The sequence below is a fragment of the Ambystoma mexicanum genome, chromosome 7p (genome assembly GCF_040938575.1).
Source record: "Ambystoma mexicanum isolate Mex_15411 chromosome 7p, UKY_AmexF1_1, whole genome shotgun sequence".
Lineage (NCBI taxonomy): Eukaryota > Metazoa > Chordata > Amphibia > Caudata > Ambystomatidae > Ambystoma > Ambystoma mexicanum.
In genome coordinates this window covers 120,761,443-120,786,679 of record NC_090939.1, presented here as the reverse complement: position 1 = coordinate 120,786,679, position 25,237 = coordinate 120,761,443, and the positions used below count along the sequence as shown (strand labels likewise).

The 25,237-nt window shown below is 44.8% G+C and overlaps 1 protein-coding gene across 4 annotated transcripts in view; it reads left to right on the top strand.

Moving 5' to 3' along the window:
• LSAMP (limbic system associated membrane protein) overlaps positions 1–22,687 on the top strand; it is a 1,269,728-nt gene extending 1,247,041 nt beyond the window's left edge. For all 4 annotated transcript variants that reach the window (XM_069635910.1, XM_069635911.1, XM_069635913.1 and 1 more), the window contains one exon: positions 14,627–22,687. In XM_069635910.1, the coding sequence (XP_069492011.1) occupies positions 14,627–14,721 (95 nt within the window). In that variant the 3' untranslated portion in view covers positions 14,722–22,687. The remainder of the gene's footprint in view (positions 1–14,626) is intronic.
• The last annotated feature ends 2,550 nt before the right edge of the window (positions 22,688–25,237 follow it).

The window sequence follows — 25,237 nt, the reverse complement described above, 5'->3', positions numbered from 1 at the left end:
GGCCATATCTACAGGTATTCTGGAGAGACAGGGAGATCTGGCTAAGGGTATCAGAGGGGAGGGTGGGGCGACAGCAGGTGTTCCAGAGACGATAGAGGAGCATTAACAGGAGCCATTACAGCAGGTATCAGAGCGGGGGATGAGCGCAGGGGGGCGAAAGCCATTACAGGTGAAAACAGGTGTCAGAGGGGGGAACATGCGTTTGAGTACTGCAGAGGCACGAGCGAAAAAGGAGGATACTGGAACTAGAGAGAGGAGTTGGGAGAGCATATCAGAGACTGCAACAGGTGTGAGAGGGGGAGAAAGAGACAGGAGGCAGCAGGCGGCTGAAGGAGGCAGCAGGTGGCTGAAAGAGACAGGAGGCAGCACGTGTGTGAAAGAGACAGGAGGCAGCAGGCGGCTGAAAGAGACAGGAGGCAGCAGGCGGCTGAAAGAGACAGGAGGCAGCAGGTGGCTGAAAGACACAGGAGGCAGCACGTGTCTGAAAGAGACAGGAGGCAGCAGGTGGCTGAAATAGACAGGAGACAGCCGGAGGCTGAAAGAGACAGGAGGCAGCACGTGTGTGAAAGAGACAGGAGGCAGCAGGTGGCTGAAATAGGAGGCAGCAGGTGGCTGAAAGAGACTGGAGGCAGCAGGTGTGAAAGAGACAGAGGGCAGCAGGCGGCTGCAAGATACAGGAGGCAGCAGGTGGCTGAAGGAGGCAGGAGGCAGCAGGTGGCTGAAAGAGACAGGAGGCAGCAGGTGTGTGAAAGAAACAGGAGGCAGGCAGTGGCTGAAAGACACAGGAGGCAGCAGGTGGCTGAAGGACACAGGAGGCAGCACGTGTGTGAAAGAGAAAGGAGGCAGCAGGCGGCTGAAAGAGACAGGAGGCAGCAGGTGGCTGAAAGACAAAGGAGGCAGCAAGTGTGTGAAAGAGACAGGAGGCAGCAGATGGCTGAAATAGACAGGAGACAGCCGGTGGCTGAAAGAGACAGGAGGCAGCACGTGTGTGAAAGAGACAGGAGGCAGCAGGTGGCTGAAATAGACAGAAGACAGCCGGTGGCTGAAAGAGACAGGAGGTATCACATGTGTGAAAGAGACAGAGGGCAGCAGGCGGCTGCAAGATACAGGAGGCAGCAGGTGGCTGAAGGAGGCAGGAGGCAGTAGGTGGCTGAAAGAGACAGGAGGCAGCAGGTGTGTGAAAGAAACAGGAGGCAGCATGTGTGTGAAAGAGACAGGAGGCAGCAGGTGGCTGAAAGAGACAGGAGGCAGCAGGTTGCTGAAAGAGACAGGAGGCAGCACGTGTGTAAAAGAGACAGGAGGCAGCAGGCGGCTGAAAGAGACAGGAGGCAGCAGGTGGCTGAAAGAGACAGGAGGCAGCACGTGTGTGAAAGAGACAGGAGGCAGCAGGTAGCTGAAATAGACAGGAAGCAGCAGGTGGCTGAGAGAGACAGGAGGCAGCAGGTTGCTGAAAGAGACAGGAGGCAGCACGTGTGTGAAAGAGACAGGAGGCAGCAGGTAGCTGAAATAGACAGGAAGCAGCAGGTGGCTGAGAGAGACAGGAGGCAGCAGGTTGCTGAAAGAGACAGGAGGTAGCAGGTGGCTGAAAGAGACAGGAGGCAGCAGGTGGCTGAAATAGACAGGAGGCAGGCAGTGGCTGACAGAGACAGGAGGCAGAAAGCGGCTGAAGGAGACAGGAGGTAGCAGGTGGCTGAAAGAGACAAGAGGCAGCAGGTGGCTGAAAGAGACAGGAGGCAGACGGTGGCTAAAAGAGACAGAAGGCAGCAGGTGGCTGAAATAGACAGAAGACAGCCGGTGGCTGAAAGAGACAGGAGGTATCACATGTGTGAAAGAGACAGAGGGCAGCAGGCGGCTGCAAGATACAGGAGGCAGCAGGTGGCTGAAGGAGGCAGGAGGCAGTAGGTGGCTGAAAGAGACAGGAGGCAGCAGGTGTGTGAAAGAAACAGGAGGCAGCATGTATGTGAAAGAGACAGGAGGCAGCAGGTGGCTGAAAGAGACAGGAGGCAGCAGGTTGCTGAAAGAGACAGGAGGCAGCACGTGTGTAAAAGAGACAGGAGGCAGCAGGCGGCTGAAAGAGACAGGAGGCAGCAGGTGGCTGAAAGAGACAGGAGGCAGCACGTGTGTGAAAGAGACAGGAGGCAGCAGGTAGCTGAAATAGACAGGAAGCAGCAGGTGGCTGAGAGAGACAGGAGGCAGCAGGTTGCTGAAAGAGACAGGAGGCAGCACGTGTGTGAAAGAGACAGGAGGCAGCAGGTAGCTGAAATAGACAGGAAGCAGCAGGTGGCTGAGAGAGACAGGAGGCAGCAGGTTGCTGAAAGAGACAGGAGGTAGCAGGTGGCTGAAAGAGACAGGAGGCAGCAGGTGGCTGAAATAGACAGGAGGCAGGCAGTGGCTGACAGAGACAGGAGGCAGCAAGCGGCTGAAGGAGACAGGAGGTAGCAGGTGGCTGAAAGAGACAAGAGGCAGCAGGTGGCTGAAAGAGACAGGAGGCAGACGGTGGCTGAAAGAGACAGAAGGCAGCAGGTGTGTGAAAGAGACAGGAAGCAGCAGGTAGCTGAAATAGACAGGAAGCAGTAGGTGGCTGAAAGAGACAGGAGGCAGCAGGCGGCTGAAGGAAACAGGAGACAGGAGGCAGCAGGTGGCTGAAAGAGACAGGAGGCAGCAGGTGGCTGAAATAGACAGGAGGCAGCAGGTGGCTGAAAGAGACAGGAGGCAGCAGGTGGCTGAAAGAGACAGGAGGCAGACAGTGGTGGAAGGAGACAGAAGGCAGCAGGCGGCTGAAGGAGACAGGAGACAGGAGGTAGCAGGTGGCTGAAAGAGACAGGAGGCAGACGGGGGCTGAAGGAGACAGGAGGCAGACGGTGGCTGAAAGAGACAGAAGGCAGCAGGTGTGTGAAAGAGATAGGAGGCAACAGGTGGCTGAAAGAGACAGGAGGGAGCAGGTGGTTGGCTACTACAGAGACAGGAGGAGAGGAAAAGAGAGGCAAAACTGCAGATATCAGAAAGCCTCTGACATATTCAGATGCCATTCACTGCCTTTTGTAATAACATTGCTGTTGAGCCCTACTATTGTCACAATCACAATTGCCACTTGACAAACGTCTTCGGGCTCTCCCACTGAGCACAGTCACCCCTTAAGGATTGCAAGTTCTCCCACAGAATGCTGCCACTTTCATGTGTGGGGAGTTTTCGTGACAGGACAGTTGCTTGCTATTGACTGTCTCATTCCTTGCTCACTACACGGGACCGTCAGGAGGGGAAGGAGGGCGTGGCAGCATGTGGTGCTCCACCGCAACTACAGATGAATCTAACTCCCGCGTGCTATGAGTCAGTAGGCGATGCATCTAACGGGTGCTTGCATGCACCATCACTTGGTATCACACATTCTGCCCATTTGTGGCCGATGTCAGTGACATGCCACCTCCAATTATTATTGTGGCAGCACGAGCAACAGTGCCCTGCTGCTGACGGCAATTGCTTGACAGATGTGTGGCTTAATGCTGCTTGGGCATGCCTGCTGATGTTATGCTGCACCCTGGTTGTGCAAGGTTCTTGCACCCACCTCCTGATGGCATTCTGGTCACTAGTGTGCTCATAGTCTACTCAGTGGAGATTTCTAAGGCCACATTATGTAAAACCCCAAATTCAAATACAAATATAAAAATTCCACCTCATCTGTCACCTCAGTGGATGTTCGTCGTCGTGGTGCAATATCCGTGTATTCACTTGTACCGGGAGATGAACTAGAGTGCCGCTTGTGATGGGTAAGTTGGATGAAACCTTTAACTGACCACAAGCATTTCTGGCATTACTAGTAGGTATCGTTTTTGCTCCAGATGTGAAAAGATCAGGAGTTGCCCCCCCCCCCCACACTCTCCTCCCTCTGGCTCGTGTGAGTGATCACATGTTGTCCCAAGATGTTATTCCCTCACTGAATGGTACTTCCCCCCTCAGCCACTGAGAATCTGCTACTTTTGCCCACAGAAATCACATGAGGGTGAGTCTTGAACAAGTTGCACTCAGCGATACTCTGCTCGCCCTGCCAAATGTCACCAGATGGCACATGTCTTCTCCAGTCACTTCAAGGGATGGACGCTGACCGGTTTCTCCTGTCTTCCTGAATCTTTGCTACTTCCTGCCTCAAAAATCTTTTGAGCTTGACTCTTGCACAAGCCACACAAAGTGTTATGGCTGCTCTATTCTGACAACGGGAGATGAGAGGAACCAGGCACCATTAACGTGCTGCCACGCTTTTCAGGAAAATCCTTTCCCGCTCTAGTCTTTTCCAGGATGGCCACCGCCAACTGTATTTCAAATCACTGCACAGCATCAGTGGCGCATTGCAACCCGCATTCTCCTTTCAGGTAAGGTGCCGTTTCCCCTGACTTTCCTCTTTGGTCTCCAGCGCTTCTTGCCTTTGTATCCCCTCGTATTGGCACTTTCTACTTAAGATCCTGTTATTTTGCTACGTGTGTTGGTACCTACCGGCAGTCTCCTGTTCTGTCTCTGCCTCCTTGTGAACCTGTGCTTCCATTCAGAATTTCCTATTGTGAGAGTAATTCCTGCTGTTCTGTCTCTCCCAATACTTACCAGCCTCACTGTCTTGCTTATACTCTGGAGACTCTGTCTGTTTTCTACATAATATTATGGACCATCACCTTGGTTATTGTAACACATAACACCTTCTACAAGGAAACCACTTGTTTATTTATTTTTTTGTGCCTGGAGGCGTTTTCCCCACTTTGGGTGTTCCGGGGAGTGAGTCTCTTGCTTCGGCTGAATCAAGCAAAGAGACATAGTGGCTACTCCTCATGACAGACCTTACCTCTACCAGGAAGGGAAGACTTCCAGGAAAAAGAAAAAGAACAATGATAATGTACATAAGGACCCAACCTCCCACACCACCTCCGAAGAGTCAGGTGAGGAAACGAAACAGGTATTTTACACAGAGGGATCATCTGCTCCTCCAGCTCTTCTTTCCAATAGGCAACCAATGAGATGTGTCTCATCCATTTACTTCACTGGGGAACTCAAATCCTCTGCCTCCCTAAATCACTGATACGATCTACCACAAAATTCACATGATCCCGGCTCTTGCATAAGTTGCCTTCGTGGATTCTATTGACTGTTGCATAAGCTACCTTCAGGGATTCTATGCTCTGACTCCCAGTGTCACCTGATGACCCATGTGTTGTCCACCCTCTTCAAGAGAGTTGAACTGACTTGATCCATTGCCTCACTGAATTCCTGCAAGTTCCTCCCACAAACATCACCGAGGGCTCATCTTATTGTCTCCATTTGTTTGTGGTTATATATGGCACTGAGTACGATGTTCAATGGCACAGTCTCTAAAATAAAGTCTTCATCTGCCATGATTTAAATTGTGTTCCATTATCTGTCAAAATTGTGTTATGATATCCCTCACGACCACATATTTCTTCCAAGAACTCAATCACTTTGTAGTCGCACGTGGTGTCATGAGTTTTTCCGCACGCCCAGTCGGTAGATCTATCAGTACTAAACAATACGTTTGAACTCCATCACATCATATTGGACCAAAAATATCCATTCCTAGTTTTTTTTCCATTGTTTCCCCAGGATTTCTGTTACCAACATTGGACATTTCACACTCACACACACTTTAGCAGTGTTTTCTCAAAGTATACAATTTAGCACTACATTCTCAATCTGTATATCACACCCAGGCCATCAATGATCGTTCCTGTTTCTCTGTTTCGTCTTCACTATTCCCAGATGTCCTTCGTGCCCTAGTTCAATTAAAGCTTTTCTTATCTCTTCAGGTGGTATCAGTTTGTCTCCTCTCTTTAAGACTTTTTTTGTACATATCGTTCATCTTTTGTGTTGCACAGGGCACCCATATTTACTTCTTTGAGTAGTTTTTTACTCAACGTGTTTTCAGTCCGGCTTCTCATAACTGGGAGCATTTTACTGTCATTTTTGAAGGCTTAATTCCATTCTTCTTCTGTAATAGTTTCCATTAGCTCCAGGATTGTTTCTTATTTCTCTTCCTTATTAACGATGTCTTCATTAGTTGTCATCCCACACAATCAGCTGCATAATTCTTTACACCCAGTGTGGATGCCATTACAACATTTGGAAATTAGTCACCCATTGCCTTATCCTCACAGATATTTTGTCCAAACCTTTCAATGTTATCTCCACTAGTGCCATGTGGTCTGTGTGCACTTCACATTTTGTTCCCCTGCGAAACTCCTGAATGTCTCTGTCGCCCACTTGATCGCTAGGGCCTCCTTTTCGATTTGTGCATACATCTTGTCCAGTCCTTTCAATAATCGGAAAGCAAAAGCTATTTCATAATCTTTACTTGCTTCTGTCTGCATAAAAACTGCACCCAAATCTACATTACGTGCATCAGTTGTTATTACTGTTCTCCTTCCCCTCTTGTAGTTGTACTATTTTGGCACTGTGTTGCAAAAATTCTGAAACAATTCTGAACCATATTCTGCCATCCCCAGAAATGTCCTAATGTGTTCTTTGTTTGTAGGAGTAGACTTCTTCTCAATGGTGTCCACAAGATCTTTCTAGGGGGATATGCCTCTCTCAGAGATTACATGTTCGAGATACTCAATCTCCTGTCTGTTGATCTTGCATTTCTCTTTGCTCAAGGTCATTCCTACATCTTGCAGTTTTCAGAGCACTCCATTGAGTCTTTTATCATGTTCGCTCAAGTTTCTGCATATACTAGAATAACAACCTGAAAAAATACAACACTGTCATCATTGATGAAAATTCAGTACATCATTGTTTGGAAGACTAAGGCTGTGGATATGAGCCCATCTGGCATCCTCAACTACTGGTATTATCCCTCCAGCATTATAAAAGATGTCAAATGTAAGGTCTCTCTATGGAGTTTTACTTGATGGTCAGCAGAAGTGAGATTAAGTGTTGAGAATTCCTAGGCTGGACCTTTGATTGATATCAACTCTTGAATATTTGGCAGTGGATGTCTTTCTGGTATGATGCATTTATTGACTTCTCTCATGTTGGCTTATATTATTTACCAGAACCCTTCCTTGCCACCACTAGTGGTGATACCCATTCTGATGAATCTATTTGTTCTATGATGCCTTGGTATCCAGTTCTGTCTTCACTTCGTCTCTCATGGTGATATGCATGAATCATAGTTTCTAAGTAACTGGTTTAACACCTTGCTTTAACTTAATCTAGTGTGCACATTGCTTTACACATCCTACATCTTCTTGAAAAATGTGTTCCCGCATTTGTTGCATGACTTGTAATTTATCACTCTCTATTGGCAATACAGCATCTTTTGCATTTGGTTCAAGTTGTGCTTCTACCTTCTTCTGATGGGCCCAGCTCAGCAGTGGCATTGGCCCCTTGTTTGATACATAAACTTTTCCAGCAGCTTCTCTCCGTTTGAATCGCAATGTAGCTTGAAACCAACCAATCAGTTCTATTGATGTCAACTTTATGTAAGTACTTGAGTTTGAATTTGTCCTTCCATACTACTTCTGGCAATAAGTTGGATTTGGCTTCTGAGTCAGTCAACATTGCAATTGGTACATTATTCATGGTGACTGTGGTTTTGGACTTTCAAGGTCTTCTTCATCATCCCTGACTGTGGATATGCATTCATCATCTTCATCACCATCCTTTATCTCATTGGCCCAGTTTGCCATGCTGCTCCTGCAACATCTTGCTAAACGTCCCTTTCCATTATATATTCTGCAGATGATGCGGAGTACCAGGACATTTGGGCTATTCACCCAATGTGACGTTCCTTCACACCTGTAGCACCTTCTCGGTTGACTTTTAAACATTACGGGAAGTCTTCCTTTCCCCTTAGGGTTGTCAAATCTGGAAGGGTTGCTGTTATTACTCCTGTCCTCCAGTACCCATTTTGTCTTGACTGTGTGATTTCCTAGGGTGAATATTGTCTCGGTCACAATTTAATTGTCACTTCTTTCATCCTGCCTTCCAGTGTCTTGACACATCTTTCTGTTTGCTCAACCTCTTTAGCTATCCGTAATACGGTCACAAATGGAGGCCCATCCTCCGTCCACAGTCTATCTCTCACCTAGCTACTCCTGCATTCTAGCATACATGGATCTCTTAGTCTCTCGTCCAGTTGCTGGTTGAAATTGCACAATCTAGACAGTTTTCCTAATGCTGTGATGTATTGTTCTACAGTCTCTCCATCCTCCTGCACTCTCTTTCCGAAGGTGTTGCCTTCTAATATAGTGCTAATCTTCTTTTCATAATGTTTATTAGTTTTCCTTGCAGACTTCTCATATTCATTTAGGTTGAGAAATTCACCTTCAGACAGTTTCAGGAGATCTTCAAATGTATCTTGTCCTGCCGTACCTAGGCAATGGGATTTTTTTATAACCACAATCTAATTAGTGTCACACACAACATTTGCATAGTGCTCAACAGATTTGAGCCACCTCTTCCTCGATATGGCGTGTTCCCCCCAAACCTGGGAGGAACATCTTGCGAGGGGGCACAATCTGCAAGTTAATTTGACCAACAGCTGCTCTGGGATGACTTGTGATTGTACTGGGTGGAGTTGTTTTGATATAGGTTTGAGATGTATATATGTACTCTTTATTGTTATGCACTCTGTATCAATATGTGCTCTACATCAATATGTAGTACGCATTTTTATTAATCGCATTTTACTTATCAATTCTCTGGAATTGCAGTCCTTAAGGGCCTCATTACGATCCAGGCGGACACAAAATGAACGGGGCCGGTAAGGGACCGGCCCGTTCATTCCGGGCTGCCCTATTATGAGGTCTGCAGTGGGACCCGCTAGCAGACCAGGATGCTAACAACGGGCACGTCATTAACGGGCCCTTTGTTAGCATCCTCCCTAATCCCATTGAGCCCTAATGGGCTCAATGGGAATGGGGATTAATTTTTACCGGAGCCCAGGAAAGGGCAATAACTGGGTCCACCAAGGTCAGCATGACCCGCTTATTGCCCTTTTCTCGGCCCCGGTAAAAAATCATTACTGGCGACTCAGCTAACGCTAGGGTCGTAATGAGGCCTTTATCTTTGATCTTTAAGCTTGTATCTCCCCTTTTGTTCCCTTCTTTTGTTTTGTTCTGCATCAGCGAGACACGCCTGCACTGTAAGCTTTGCTGCCATTCGTAGCGTTGCTAAGCAATGGCACATGCAGGTGTTGTGCTTAGATAGGCCAGCAATCACCAGTCCTGGGCCCCGTTTTGGGACATGGACCTCCAGTAGGGACAGTCACCCTCACCTCGCCAGGTGTCCTCATTGCTCCGGCAGAGCTCCTGTCAGGCGTGGCGTGGACGCAACAAGGGCAGTCACACTGGTTGCCAATTTTGTAGTCATGGCTCAGAAGGCAGAAAGGTAGGTATAATTATGTTATATTTATGGCCTTAAAGTATGTGGTCAAAGGGTCAATAACAATAGAGGTATAAGAAGCTTAGCCATCTTCCTCCTCCTTCTTAGTCACCAACTGTCTCCCTCCTGCATTGTGCACCTTCTAGAGTATCTCGTAAGACCACTGTGACACCACAAAATCTTGCAAAAGCTGCCCTCAGTGATTTCTAGCAATTTGTCACCCTCCCAAGTGTCATCAGAGGGCATGTGTCTCATCTACTCCAAGAGACACATACTGACTGATATGTCACTCCTCCCTGAATCTCTACCTTTTTCCTTCTGCAAAAATCATGCAAGCGTGATCCTGGCACATGCAGGCCTCAGAGATTTTCTGCTCCTCATATCAGGTTTTACCAGATGGTATGTATCTTGTCCACTCACCTTACAAGGTGGACATTATTGATTAGTGACTGATGTATCCCATTTTAAATATCTGCTATTTCCTATTACAAAAGTCATGCAAGCCTGAGTCTCACTCAAGTGCCCCCAGGGGTTCTCTGATCCTACCAATTGTGAACCACAAGCTGGACAGTGACACCTAAATCAAGTCACTCACTTAAAGGGGGGGGGGGGGGTGGTGTGTGTGTGTGTGTGTGTGTGTGTGTGTGTGTGTGTGTGTGTGTGTGTGTGTGTGTGTGTGTGTGTGTGTGTGTGTGTGTGTGTGTGTGTGTGTGTGTGTGTGTGTGTGTGTGTGTGTGTGTGTGTGTGTGTGTGTGTGTGTGTGTGTGTGTGTGTGTGTGTGTGTGTGTGTGTGTGTGTGTGTGTGTGTGTGTGTGTGTGTGTGTGTGTGTGTGTGTGTGTGTGTGTGTGTGTGTGTGTGTGTGTGTGTGTGTGTGTGTGTGTGTGTGTGTGTGTGTGTGTGTGTGTGTGTGTGTGTGTGTGTGTGTGTGTGTGTGTGTGTGTGTGTGTGTTTCTCTGCTTCTAAACCCAAGCTGCACAGTAGCACTTTTTGTGTGTTTTTCTATGCACAGAATGGAATTATGATAACAAATAATCTTGGACCCAAATAACAGGACAGACTCAAAGAATATGTAAAAATACTACATTATCAATTCAATAAAGGGGGCTATCTGGCGCACAACAACACTCACAGCTGCATTACAGGTACACAAAGGCTTTATGCCTAGATGTGCATAAGCTCTGATGTCATCCTGTGTGGCAATTATTAAAACCTATCAGGCTTGGGAATTGGTTAGGGGATCATGTCTTCTTATGGAGCCTATAACTGTTAGTTACTTTATTGGCTGATTCTCTCTGGTAGACAAGCCCCAAACCTCCTTCAAATTATGTATAATACAGATTATAACAGTATAACAGAGGTGGATTGGCTCGTGCAACATTGTATTCTCATCGTTGCATAGGCCCTCATGATATGTTGGCATTCTTGCCCAACCTTGGACACTCGGCTCATTAGCAGCACGTAAGCAAAATGAAACTCAAGTGCAGAGAACAACATCAGACTACTGCCCACTTGTCCAATTAGTTCTGTCATCTCTCATCAGCCAAGGCCTCTTCTTTGTAGTTAACCTTGCGGGATGTTCTCTTCTCTGGAAATTTAAAGGGATTGTAGGTACACAACTATCTTCATCTCGAGCTTAATTAATAGGATTTGTTTTCAAGTTCTGAATCACGTGTGAGAACACCATGATTTTGTTAATTTCAACCTTTTGTATAGTGCTATGTGATTCAACTATTTCAGGTGTCATTACCCTCTATAGCCTCCAGAGACTTGCTTGCACCATCTCAAATAGGCTTTTCCGCATTTAATTTGTAAATAAAGGGCACTCATTAATGTTCACTCATTTACTTCATCTAAGAGAAATATGTCTTACGTACGCATTATCCTCATTGACTCCTCTTGTGCCCTTCAGTAGCTTCTCGCTGTGCATCCTTAATCTCTGGCCAGCAGCTATTATTATTTCATGCATGAATTTGTATTTCCAGCCTCTCTCAGCTTTGCAGCTCTAGTCTCTCTCCTTCCAGCTCTTTGCTTATTATCATTGCGAGCCGGCCTCCATCTTTTCAACATGACCACTTCTCAAGTGTTATGTTTGCTACTGCAGCATGCTTCTATATGGCTCATCTACCTTGGGGTTCTGTGTATATACATTCACTGCTCATCTAGTGACTTATCGTCTTTGTATATGGTGTATTTTCACTTGTATATATGTTTGCTCTTATTTCTTCAGTTATAGCTTCTTTCTTTAAGTATTATTATATCGTTTTGGTGTGTCATTGTATCATTGAACATCCCAAACTCAACCAAAGTAAAATGCAGTCAGTCTTCCAGTACGTTAAGCTATGGGTGTCTGAGAATTGGCTTCTCTGGAAAACAAACGAGGCGGTTGCGTCCCTGATCGATGATGCGTAGAAGGGAGTCCGCCATGTGAAAATGATATTATTCCATACTTCTATACAAACGGAGCCCAGATTGTCTGTCAACTAGTAAATTTAGATTCTGCATATGGCTTTGTGGTTGGATGTGTGTTGTTTTGTCGAGAACGTTTAACAAGAAAGGGAATTTGAATTTGTTAATGGAGGTTTACTTGCACAGTCTCCAGGAGCCATGATCGTTTTTTTCAACAGGGGAGGTAACCCAGGCTTGCTAACAGAATTAGGAACTTACCTATCCCAACAAGAAGCATTCAGAAATGTAGTTATTATAGAACTTAAAAAAGGCCACACAATCTTTGATAAGTGAAGGGGGGCAGGGATCACCATATACTTTGGTTTAAAGCTAAGAATAATGTCTCTCATATCTACCACTTATAAAGGTTTACATTCAAATTGTTCTATCATAAAGTAGAAGAAGTCAGGCATTCCAACAGGGATGTCATTTCACCAAAATGCCAGGGGTAGCGTAAGTGACATAACACGACCTTTGACATATGATGACATCACAGGAAGTGATGTCATTTGACCCCACCCTGAAGTGACATCGAGGAGAGCGATAGAAGACAACCTCTCATCCCTTTGACGAGTCTAGCAGTTATTGTATAGAATTCCAGAAAGGTACATTATTTGTTATGACTATTGTTTCTTATTTAGGGTCACGGTACAAAGTATTACATTTGTGGAACCCCCTGTTTTTTTTTTTTTTTAAGAGGCCTCAACAAAAATGCCAGCCTCTTCAGAAACAAAGAGCCAGAGCCCAGGAGCGTCAATGTAAAAAAATACAATAAAAAAATAAAACATCTTTTTGTATATGCATATATATGGGGCCCAGTAATCACATCGATCCTATTTGTTGGGCATGACAAAGGCCTGTTTATATTTGTGTTTAGCCAGCTTAAGAAGAGAGCAATTAGCTTGGTCAGGGGTCCTTCTCCATTTGCACTTCACAGTCTCTTTCTGTGCAGAAAAGCTTCATCATAATACCAGGTATGACTGATGGTTCAGGTGTTGAACTTTCTTTCATTTGAAAAGGTGATATTGTCTCAATCATTTGTGCAAGATAAGATTGATACCTACTGAAAGTGGCCTCTGCCGAAGAATATTTTTCCTTATATGAGTCAAAATCGATTGAATGTAGACCTATTTGGTTAACAGGTTGTGTACTTGTGTTGCTATAAGAAATATAAGTATTATTGCCTGCGGTAGAAGAAGCATCGAGGGGTTACGGCAGTCGTGGTATGTTATTAGGGTTTGTTATTTTCTATGTTTGTGTTCATTATAAATGTCGGTGCATACTGGAACAAACGTGTGGGTTCTGCAGCACTGCCTACCTATTGGTGGACAGCATACAACATTACAAAATTAAACATTGACTTGAAGCTCACAGAAGAAACAGATTGTTCGTTTCAATTGGAGCCTTATCCTTCCCTAAATGGAAGGGCATTTTTCGAGACAATGTGTGCATTCTTGGCAAAATAAGCAATTAAAAATGATGATCATTTCTTGTATATACTTTGGTCAAAATGAAGACATTACACTTTTCTCACTAAACAAAAGCATACAATAGACATATACATTATTTTCTGATAGAAGGTTATCATTCCAAGATGAACCATCTGGTACACATATTGTACTCTTTCAAAATGCCCTTATGTGAGCGGGGAGGGGGTCAAATAGCACCAATGAGATGTCCTGCCTCCTTTGCATTAAATGAAAGAAGATTTTGGGATAATGTGAATGTGATTGGCCACAGATCATTTATATTTGGTAAATATGTTTTTTGTTAAATGATTGCATTATTAAACCACTAAGTACATCATGAGCTTGGAGCATAACACTCCTCCCAATATGAAAGTGTTTATAACCTTTACGGTTATAAACTTAAACCATATATACCCAGTCAGCCTGCCTCAGGATTTGGATGTGAGGATGAAATCAGTTTTGTCCTGTTTCTCATTTAAAACGGTGAGCCTTGCAGAATTTAAGAAGAGGCAGGAAAGCTTTGTGCACAGATATCCTTGGCAAATTATATATGTAGGAAAGGATTGGCACAAGGTCATACTGCTGTGGTCAAATATATTAACAGTAGTAATACCTTGGTAGCCAATTTTCCTCTAGTCAACATTACGCAATGGAAAGGATGAATGCACTCGTACCTCTGATGCCAAAAGGAAAGAATGAAGTAGATCAGGATTCACTGAGCACCAGTCAGCTGTCATACAAAGTATGCAATTGTGATTTGTTATGGTGGGTGGGTTTGTGTGTGTGCGCATACACACACACACACACACAATGTTTTAATGAAGGATAGTGAGAAATTGCCGGCCAGTCTCTTCTCTGCATCAAATTAAGCAATGGGAAGGCATTCTGTAGAAGTAGAAAATAAGACATGCCCTATTGTGCATATCTCCCACAAACGCAGAGGGTAGGTGTTTACTTACTGTGAGTCCAACGCAGAAAACTGAAACATGAAGCAAGGAATTTTCTTAGGCCCTCAGTTAGCACCTTAGCTATCAGAACACTTCTCCTCCTGTGTGGATGTGCGCTCTACCACAGATTTCGGAGTATGTAGGGCTTGCCTCAGAATCGATTGCTCTCTTACTGATGTCTTGTGTGAGCGCCAATGACACCAGAGTGCATTGTGGTGGTATGCCACAAAGCACATGCCGCATGAATGTCCAAAACCTCCACACACCTTTACTCCAGGCTAAGCTTGTGTTCTGCTAGGGCATTAACTACCTGATAGGGGGTGGGGGGCTAGCATGTGAAGGCCTCTAGACTAACTCTGCTGTCACTCTGCTTCCTTCCTCTGCAGGACCTGGAACGGTGCCGGCCAACGGGTCCCTGGATCTGGCTGCACCCGTCTGGCTACTGGCCGCGTCCCTTTTCTGCTTATTCTACAAATGTTAATACAGTACCTGCGAAAATAAAACACACACAAATGGTCACACAGGCGAAGAAGAGAAAGAGAGAGAAGCGGGACTGTTTCTTTCACCACGTTGTGTGTTTAAGAGTCGAAGAACATAGAATAACGCGAGAAGATTCTGAAAATTTGCAACTCAACAAGATATCCCGTGGAAAATATAAATAAAAACAAAAAACGGACTGAATTTCTGTGTAAAGAACCAACATATGCCGAGAACATTGAATTGTTGTAAAAAAAGTTTTTCTTTACTTCTTTTTTCAGTTTGAATTTCTTTTTATGCTGAGGTCTAGCTTTGGTGTTTCTCTGCCTAACTCCTACCCCAATCTTCCTACCCAGTTCCTCGCTTCCCCCACCCCTTTCTGCACCTTTCAATTTGACAAGCAGACTTTAGACCATGAAGTATAACCAGATTTTCTCTGTAACACTGGTGTCCCAAGGAGCCTTGCTGGGGTGTCTGACCTTAGTGTCCCTCTTCTTCTCCTGGGCCCGCTTTGCTGTGTGAGTTTGCGTGTGGGAGCGTGTTAGTGTGCACGCGTGAAAGCTGTCCAGGGGAGCATGGCACCTCCACGCCTTGGTCAGATATACAATGGAGGCTTTTGCAGCAAGGGCTGCAAGACACTTCCTGAGTCCAGGCCCAGAGAGCTCCACCCCTCTTCCTTATCACGTTAACTCTCTCGTCCTGGACTGGGCCTTGTGCAAGATGACATGTTGGTTTTGTGGTGCCATGGTAACCAAAATGGGGCACACAAAAAGGAGGTAATCCACTGTGTGTGTTTGTGTTCTTCTGGTATTTTTCGGATTATTGGATTGACTTTTGGTTGTATCGTTGCATCACATGATAACATCCTATGAAGAAGACAATGGGTGGTCTCCGTAGAGTTTCTAGGGTGTCCCCAGGATACACAATGTTACTCTTCACTCCCCTGGCGATGGAAAAAGGGTATTATCTTCAAATACATCAAGTCCTGGACAGACCACACATTTTCACATGATAATTAGGCACACAGAATGTTGAAAACAGTGACCACGAAGGGCTATGTCTAAGCACTTGAGCTCTGATTGGCTAGGTGAACAACACATGACTCTTTCAAAATGGCTGCTAAGAGAAAGCTCCAGGAGTTGAGGAAACGTATCATTTTTATTCCTCTGCCCCATCAGCTAAATCATGGTCCTGAGATCAACTGTCATCATCTACATGACATCACAGATATAGCAGCCAATCAGGGGTACACTCTGCCCCAAAACACTGCACAGCTCCACAATAGGCTGGGCAAGAGAAGGGTTGGGTGGGTGTTCTGGATAAAACCATTGTCAAAACGTATACTGTAGTCCTCATGGCATGGCTAACACGTCTTTAGGCCTCATTGTTTCGTATTTTCTTCTGAATTCATACTGGTGGACAGCTGGACGTATATCCCAATATGTAGCCAGAGGATGCCTCAGATGTGGGAAGGAAAGGCTGATCCATGCATTGCTTGGCTCATCCCAATCCACCCCCTGAACCTCCTGAAAGCACCAAAGTAACAAGAGGATGAGATCCGTTAACATATTGGAGACTCGCCCTTCCAGCACAATTAGAGCTACTTAAGTGATGTGGACCCAAATGCCTTCCGCTGACTCCTTGACTCTATCACCTAGACTGAGATCTTGGAATCAGACCTTGCGGCATCATGGATTGGAAACATCAGGCTATGCACCTCAATGACCAGGCCTCCATATTAAAGCCAAAAGCATGAACGAAATCTGTGCCTGCGTTGGGAAGATGGCACATTGACCCAGAAGCCAATGGAGCAGAAGCTCTGGATTTAGGGGAGCACACAAGTCCAAATTCCCCAGTCCGGAGCAAAGGGAAACTTGCCTGATACTCCAGGCTTCAGGATTTGTGCATAAAGCATTGAGTTTGGCTATGCGCTTCAACCATCCTTCCTTTGTAGAAAGTGCTCTTACATTGAAAAACTTAAGCAGAGGTGGGGAAATGGCCCTGATTGGCAAAAGCAAGTGGCTAAACAGAATTGATTTATCTGAAATCTCTCAAATGGGCGTTGTATTCTTTTCACAAGGCTGTGCATGTTCAGAAAAGTCTGGATAGAATGCCTAGTGAGAATGATCCTCAGGATTTCACTATGTACATTCCATTCCAATGTACATTCCTGGTATTCCTGCATTGCCCATGTAAGCCCATTCTCACTATTCATCAAGAGAAATGTTACGCCATGCCCTCTATTAGCGGACATTCCTTTTTCCCTTTGACGGCTGTTAGTTCACAGAAGGCACCGACCAAAGACAGTGGTTATAGGGATTCCTTATTTTTGTACTTCTAACAGTTGAAAAGGACCCTCGTAAAGTTCTTTCTCCTGATCAACTAAGAGCTGGTACTAGCATGGATTGCAGCAGCTGCTTCCATTGGTTCCACCCCAGTTTGGTTTATTGTGTCCAATTTGAAGCATTCAGGCAGGTTACATACTACATTAAAATATAGTCACTTCTCTCCTTGTGTTGCATAGTTGTACTAACTAGTTATTACTTATTTTTGAGGAGTGTACTTTCAGAACCAAGTTGGCATGGTCTGGGCATACTTCAGTAGAGAAAGGAGCCGTGCTCCGTATGCCACTTCCCAGTTGGGCCCGCAGATACTCACGGATTCCCATAAAAGATCCTGGGAATGTCAAGCGATGCTCAGACTATGAAGCTGACAGTCCCTGGACGCTAGCCCTGAGAGCCTGAGAAAAAAAACATCCCTGCCCTTCCAAGTCTGCATCAGCCAGATGTGAACAATCATCGTAAGCGCTTGGAAGCCCTGGCTAGCTCTGGAACTTCAATATCCTCGAACTTAGATACTAACGATTGCTTTGATGTAGCAAGGTCACCGCTAGACGACACTATGTAGTGTCTAAGTGCCAAGAGGATGCAGATTAATAGGTACACTGGGCAGTCACAGAGATCTTTGCCCAATATCAGAATCTGTGCATGGTTCCATTGACAGAAAATTGTAGGCCTGATATGTATTGATCGGTGTTCCTGAAAGTTAGGTGTGTGTTGAAGAAAGATCGTGTTTTTGTGGGCATAATAGTAGCAAGACTGAGTACCCATTGGCTTGAAATGGTGCAGGGCAGGGGTGCATTGGCCGAGATATTGTGTGAAATAATGGAATATATAAGGGTACAGGCTTTGTTTTCTGAGAGGATCGGGTCGGCTATTTTGATAGAAACCTAGAAGCAGTGTTGTTCATGAAGGACTTATGGATTGTCCTGCAAAGCTATTGATGACAGAAGAAGGCTTCCAATGCCCATGCCATTTCTCACTTTGCTGACTCCTGCACTATTCCCTGAGTCGAATCCAGATCTTTCTTGCTTTTGTGAGCCTGTATAAATTGCAGCCGCCACAGGCACACCACAGCTGCCAGCCTAGGGTTAAGTCTGTAACCAGCGCAACACACTGCCTAGGCTTTTGCTTGAATCAAGTAAGTAAGCAGGATATCAGCCAGAATTGACCTTGTACTGACAGTCGCCAATGTCCCATTAAAGGATCACCAACTTCATCAGAAGTCCTGGCCTTTGTGCTGCTGTTAGCATGGTATACTAGTCCGGCTCATCGTTCTCGTCGGGCTCTGCTCCATGTTGTAGCACTTGCAAGTAAACCGAAACCTTTTAGGGTTTGGATTGGATCTCCAATAAAGATAGTCCAACTCATGCCTAATGAACAAAGTGGCGGCCCGTATATTAAAATCACGTGCACTCTACTCGTTGACGGAACACCAAAGACCGTCTCAAAAGACGACCCAATCACAACATTGATATCCATTAGAACTTTTAGGGATCAAATGACTTATTGGGCTAGGCATGTGGTCATGTAAGCAGAAGGTGAGGATTTGTCCAAAATCCATTGTCCTGGCTATGGATGCAACGCCTTCGATAGGCAACACCCGTAGTCGCCTCAAGGCCTAACGAATATCAGGAGTAACATTTGAGTGTTTTGGAATTAAGATACATTTTTTACAGAGAGACGAGCTTACCGGCTTTACAACCTGTCATAGTGGTGTCAGTCCAAGTTCTGCACGGTTAGCATCTTCGGCCGCTAACGATGTGCGGCCCCTAAACATCTAAGTAATGCGATGGGGATGCATTCAGTGTCTGCTATCTTCAATTTGATTCTTGCGATCCACAGTATATTGGCATTTAAAAATGTCTTCCTTTCTTGCAAGATAATAGGAACCAATCACTCTAGGGCCTATTTATCGGGGTTGCGGAAAAAAGGTCTGGGGAATGCATACACGATAAGACCCCCATCTTTCCGTTGTAGTACTATTGCAAGTCATGTTTCTGTACCATCAACTTCTGCAAGCTGTACGCACCAGCATAACTAGCAGTGGGGCCATGCCAGGGGTCTGAGTGGGCACCAGAAGGTACACTGTGGCTACACGCCAAAAGCCCAGGGTTAGGAAGGAGACTGCCAACAGTGTATGTTGAAAGAAACCGCCAACAACCTGCATCCTTTGCTTGCACCAACAGCCCATGTTCCTGGTATGTGCTAATAATCCATGTTGCTGGGATGCATCTACATCCTGTGTTCTTTGCATGCAACGACAGTCCATGATCTTGTTACGCACCTACAACCCACATTCAATTTCACCAAGAGAACACGGCTCCCAACTGCTCAATCGAGATGGGCATGGAGCTCCTGCTGATCTCACTGGCACCTCAAATCCAACATCATTGGATCCCAGAGTCCCATGGCCAGCCAATCCAAATCCAGTGCTATCCTGTCTTCCTGTTGCCCATCCTTGGCGCCCTCCCACTTCCTGAGTGCCAGCCTCCAGCGGCTCCTTGGAGACACCAGTTTGAGGAGAGTGTGTCATGTGATGATGAAGGTTAACATTGTGTTATTTGTGTGTGTAGGCTTAGAGCTGGTAAAGCCCTAAAGACAAAGACAAAGGGAGAACTATAGGGGAAGGGGGTCGTTTTGGAAGTGTAAATATATAAACTAACCAATACCTGTCACACAAACAGGAAGTGTAGGCTGAAATGAATTGCTGTGCTGAGTGTGATGGCTAGTCGTTAACCCTTTCCACAGGATAGGGATACCGCTTTTTCAGAAATGTGAAGTGTGGGTCGATGGTTGCCTGTCATAGCTTATATGAACATTGACAGTTGTCTTGGCTGGCCAGTGTGTCTGAAAGGCCACTGATGATGGGGCATGGCTCATCATGTCAAACCCTCTACATCATCTCCGCCATCATTTCAGAGGCACAGGCCTGTCAGGGAAACCCTCCTCATACACCTGCAGGTCCATCCCCTTCCGTGTTATTTCCCATACATCGATAGCGGTGTGTTGCTGCTAACACAGCCCGCGCTTTGAAGCCACACAAGAGGAGCAATTCTTGCAGTTTGATGGAACACATAGAGAATAGTAAGTCTGATCATGGGAGGTAACCTGTCCATGGACAATATCATATGAGCCACTTTCCACCCTAGAAGCAACAAAGTGTTCAACACAACCATGAAATGACCATGGAATGACACACATGCAGTGGCCCCAAAAGCATGACAGTGGGGCTCTACAGGGTCCTAGACATGTCATCCTATGGAACTACTCTCAGTATTATGCGCCTAGTGGTATTTAAAGCATCACTCTGGGAAATGACAATCAAATGTCTCTAGTCCCGGAAGGCCAAGGCACATTTTGCTAGCATAAATCAAGGTCATCCTTTTTGTGAAAGGCATGGCAACATAAAAGCACCAGCCTGTTAAGACAACAAAGCAGGGCAAACAAATAGTACATGATGACACTGAGGTCGCTGTTGCCAAACTTTATTGTAAACGAAATAAAATAAGCAAAACAAAGTGTGTAGCTAAATGCATTATTTGGAATGTTTAGCTCAGCTTTGAGCTGTGAAATAATGTTCATGGACAATTTCTGCCCACTGCATTGAGGGCGCTGTAACCGAAGAAAATTGGATCCACAGTTCAAGGCTGCTCAGCTTAAGTTTACAGTGTGGAGCAAATCCACAATAAACGGTTGCTGTTGCTCGATGGGACTTGCTGAGCTCCGGACTCACAGCCCAAAGCTTAAAGTTCTGAGGGAGCGCTTGAATGTTCATTGATCAAAACTAAGCACCTGGTTGAATCCAAGAACCGGGTCACCTCCTTAAAGGGCCAACTATCATTCTTCCTTGGGTGTGGCCATTGTCCTAGTCAGGTAAAAAAGATGGAGTCTGAGGGTCGGATACATTTGTTTGCGGGGCAAGCCTGACCCTTCAGCATCTGCTCTGTGCGAGCCACTGCTGAAGACAACAGCAGTTGGAGAAATTGCAAAGGTGAATTAACACCCACTTCCTTTAAAACAGGGGAGACCATTCTAATTGCTCATTCAGACCTGTCATAGAAGTGGATAGAGGAGTAATCCCTCTATCAGTCACTCCAAATGGTATCAGAAGATAGATTTATAATTTAAACTCATGTGTTTGCCCCTGGAAATCGATTCACCATTGGGGACTGCCATGCCACAAATCATGTTTCACATCACTACCGATGGTTGAGCCAGTGCAGCGAGAAGCTTCTGTGTGAGACAAGTGTCTTGAAGACGACAACCAACTCTTCAAAGATTAGGTTACATAACTTCAATTTCTTGTAAAAATGACTTATTTTAACAAGCAATGTCAATGAAAATGTATTTCCAATTCAACATTTTGCTTTCATTTCTTCTGCATGCTAGCTTCACACGTGAGTCACCGACAATTTCACAAAATTAGTTTTTAGCGTGCAGCAAACCTTTTACACAGCAGCGTCATATGCTCAAACCCGCCCACCATCCCTTGCGCACTAGGTTTGTAGTTTTTTTTTTTAACTGAAAATAAAAAAAATAAGAAACTTGGTTTAACATTGAAATCAACTGCATTTTCACAAATACACATTGTACCCCTTGTCGGAACAACCCCGACTCCACAGGTTCTCCTCACAAAAGGGTCACTGAGTCAATGCCACTGTCTTCTTAATTTCTCCCAATCTCTTTCTTGTTCCTCACAACCCAAGTGATTATAACTTAATGTCTGCAACTTGAAAATATTGTGTGAATGGCCAATACTCACTGAGCTAAGAGCATCAAGTGAACAACATAGCTAGCCCTTCTGCCTACAGTCCGGGTCACGCTGTGCAATTAATTTATTTGGAGACTACAGAGGGCACCTCCGCAGGGCATCATGTAGAGTCTAAGGGACTAACTCATTGAATTTGCTGAAAAGTGCTTTGCACGGCTGACACAAACCCTGATTCATGGAACTGTGCAAAGTGTATTTTTGCAGTGCAAAGTCAGATGCATCAAACAGGTATTTTATAAAGAGAGTGGGCGTGGTCAAGGATGACGTTTGTCATGGAATGAATGCCATTGGTTCTTCTTGGTTACTTAACCAATGCTTAGGAAGACCTAGTGATGTCATAGCTCAATGGTTTTTGTATTGGTTGACTTGGGTGGTGGGAGTTTCACGATGCATGGATACAGCCACTTGCTTATACATTCTGACGCTAGAGGGATGAGCGGCCGGCGGGCCAGTATTGCCACAATAATTACAGGGACCCCATACTCCTTTTTCTTTACGGTACCCCTACTTCATTGGAGCATGTTGTAGGGGGCTATTTTGTGATTAACAATGTTATATACGCATTTGCCGTAGACAAACATATAAATATATATATATATTTTACCAACCTTGTTAGACAGGAACTGAATTACTGTTAGAACAAAAATGGCCATTTCCTTTTGTAAAAGAGCTATATGGAGAACTGCTACGTGTGCGTGTAAAAACAATGCGTTTATGTATTTAACTTTTTTTTCTCTTCTGTTCAATTTACGAGTATGAATGCTCTGCTCGTCTGTGGATCCCGGTCAGCGACAACCAGATCGACAAAAAAACAAAACAAAAAAACAATAAAGATGAAGGCTTTATGTCTGAACTTACATTGCTCCCTCGATAACTTTTGGATATGTGTAAATGGAAGAAAAACACTTGGTGATGGATTGGTTCTTGTGAGTGTCTTGGAACATACTATGACCTCCGCGTAACTACTCGGTGACTCATAACTCATGCCATGTGGACTGTAGACGAGAAGACGTTTTTTTAAATGGAACTGGAATCTCATATTAAGGAGTTTAACCATCTAAACCAGGGCTGTCCAACTCCAGGCCTTGAGGGCTGGGATCCTGACAGGTTTTCAGGATATCCCTCACTAATATCCATGAGGACAATTTTGGATATATTCAGTATCATTGTATACAAATGTATCTCATGAATATTAATGATGGGGTATCCTGAAAACCCGACATGGATCTGTCCCTCTAGCCCTGGTGTTGGACAAACCTGAAATGACACAAGACAAGATGCTACCACACACACCCTGAGGTGCATGCATTGGGTGTTGCATGCAAACATCTAGGCGTAGGTACTTGAAAGAACCATGTAGACCAGTGTACTGAGGTAATAATTGATGCTGTTGTGTGCTCCATCCCTGCAACCTCACTGCGATGCTCAATTTGAGGGGTCAAGACCCAACCACCCAGCAATGCATGTTTCCTGTGTCACTCTGCATGTTCTGTGCCATTATGTGTGCCCTTGCTCTGATTTGAAAATAGCATTGGGCACCAACTCATCATTGATGAGGCGGTAGCACAACCCTTACCCTCTAGTCCCTTTAATCCTTGGGTACTTTAATTTAGGCAGTATCTAAATAGTGCCTTAAACATATACGTATGGGAGAATGCTTTCCAAACAAATTACTCTAGAATGCTCCCAGAGAGTGTAGATACCCATAACTCATGAATGGCTAATGAGTGCAGGGCCTAGCTTTATATCTGCAGATGAGTCAAGAATCAAGAGGGACAAGCTGGCCACATGTAGTCTGCATGCTATGCCTGTTCTTTATGTCACTGAACAAGAGATTTCACCATCACATGTTACACTATGGTGATCATGGTGCTCAGTTGCGGTGCTATATATGCCTATTTTTTAGGTTTTCCAGCCTTACAAGACTGTAGAGTTAAACCGTTGAGCAGAGCATTCAATGATCAACCAGTGTTATCCCTCTGATGTCCATACCACCACCTGAAGCACTCATGGAGTAGTTACGCGGTCGTCCTTATAGTATTTCCCTTTGTAATTAATGTCCGTTGCTGTACAGAGTTCTTGGGAAATGTGACTAGCTCTCAGAATAACACTATGTGCATGTTTTATTAAATATATATCTCTGTCGATGGTTCGCTTTTATACTGAGGAAAGATCACTGTGACAAATACCAGAACCATTATACATTTTTCGGGGGTCGGGGTAATTCTTTCCATGTTGACACTTAAAGGACTCAACTTCCTGTTTGGACAGGAAGGAGGTTTACCTTTACCAATAAAGATCATGCACTGGTTACCAACACATATTGACATTGATGTTATACTCTCAATCATCTTCCACATCATTTGGAGGCGGGGGCGGGGGGTGTGAATGCTACAATAGATATTCACTCAAGTGTTATTGGAAGAATCAAGGATGCAGCACTACCTGGTTAGTCAAAGCTTCATTGAGAGACAGTAAGACAAATAAAAGAGCGGTGAATGCTGTAAGAAGAGAGTTTGCTGTGGGTGGGATTTTGGGGCCTTTCATTGTGGCTCTTCATCGTGGTATAGATGATAAAACTATAAACAGTAGTTTTTGAACCGGCATGTTGCGGCGCCCTTCCTGGCAGAAAACAGGCTGGACAACGTTCTCAACTTGGAAAGGAAGCTGCCTTGTCTATAATGCTACTCTGTAACTGAAAATATTATGCCTCACAACCTTTTGAAGTTCAACTTTGCGCCAATTGTAAATGTGAATAGGAGCACTAGTAATTCTCCACTTCCCCATGTCATTCAATGAGGTCTCAGATATCAGATTATTGATGGAAAGTGGGTAGGAAACCCCATTCCTACGGTCATTAACCCCATGTGTATCAACAGATGAATCATCCAATGAACCTGGGTGATGATGAACAAGGATTAACTGTAGGATATACAAATGTTTCGCAAAATGTCCATTGACTAAAATTTCTTTAATTGAAAAGAGAACCCAGTGTTAAAAAACAGCGTACCTTGATTGAATAACTCTGATAGTGTAGACCTGAATCCTAGGTTCATTTCCAATATTCTGAGAATTGGATGATGGAGACGGTCTAGTACCCACGCTAAAATAATTTCATAAAGCAAATTGCCTTTTTTCTATAAATATTCTACCTAATGGATTATTCATAGTCTTGTTTTCCCAAATTTGAACAAAATCTATAATTTCTTTCAAAGTGGCTGCAAATGATTTTTGCTTAATGTATTTTTAACTGATGTACCTTTTCCTGAAACTAGCAGTTATTCAATTTTATCTCCCCACCCCCCCATCTTTTTGTAGTGGTCCTCAACACTCTGTTTATTGCTTTCATACCTCCCCAGCCTTCTGCTCCTTTGCTTTAGCACTTTCTGCATTTTCCTCCCTACCTT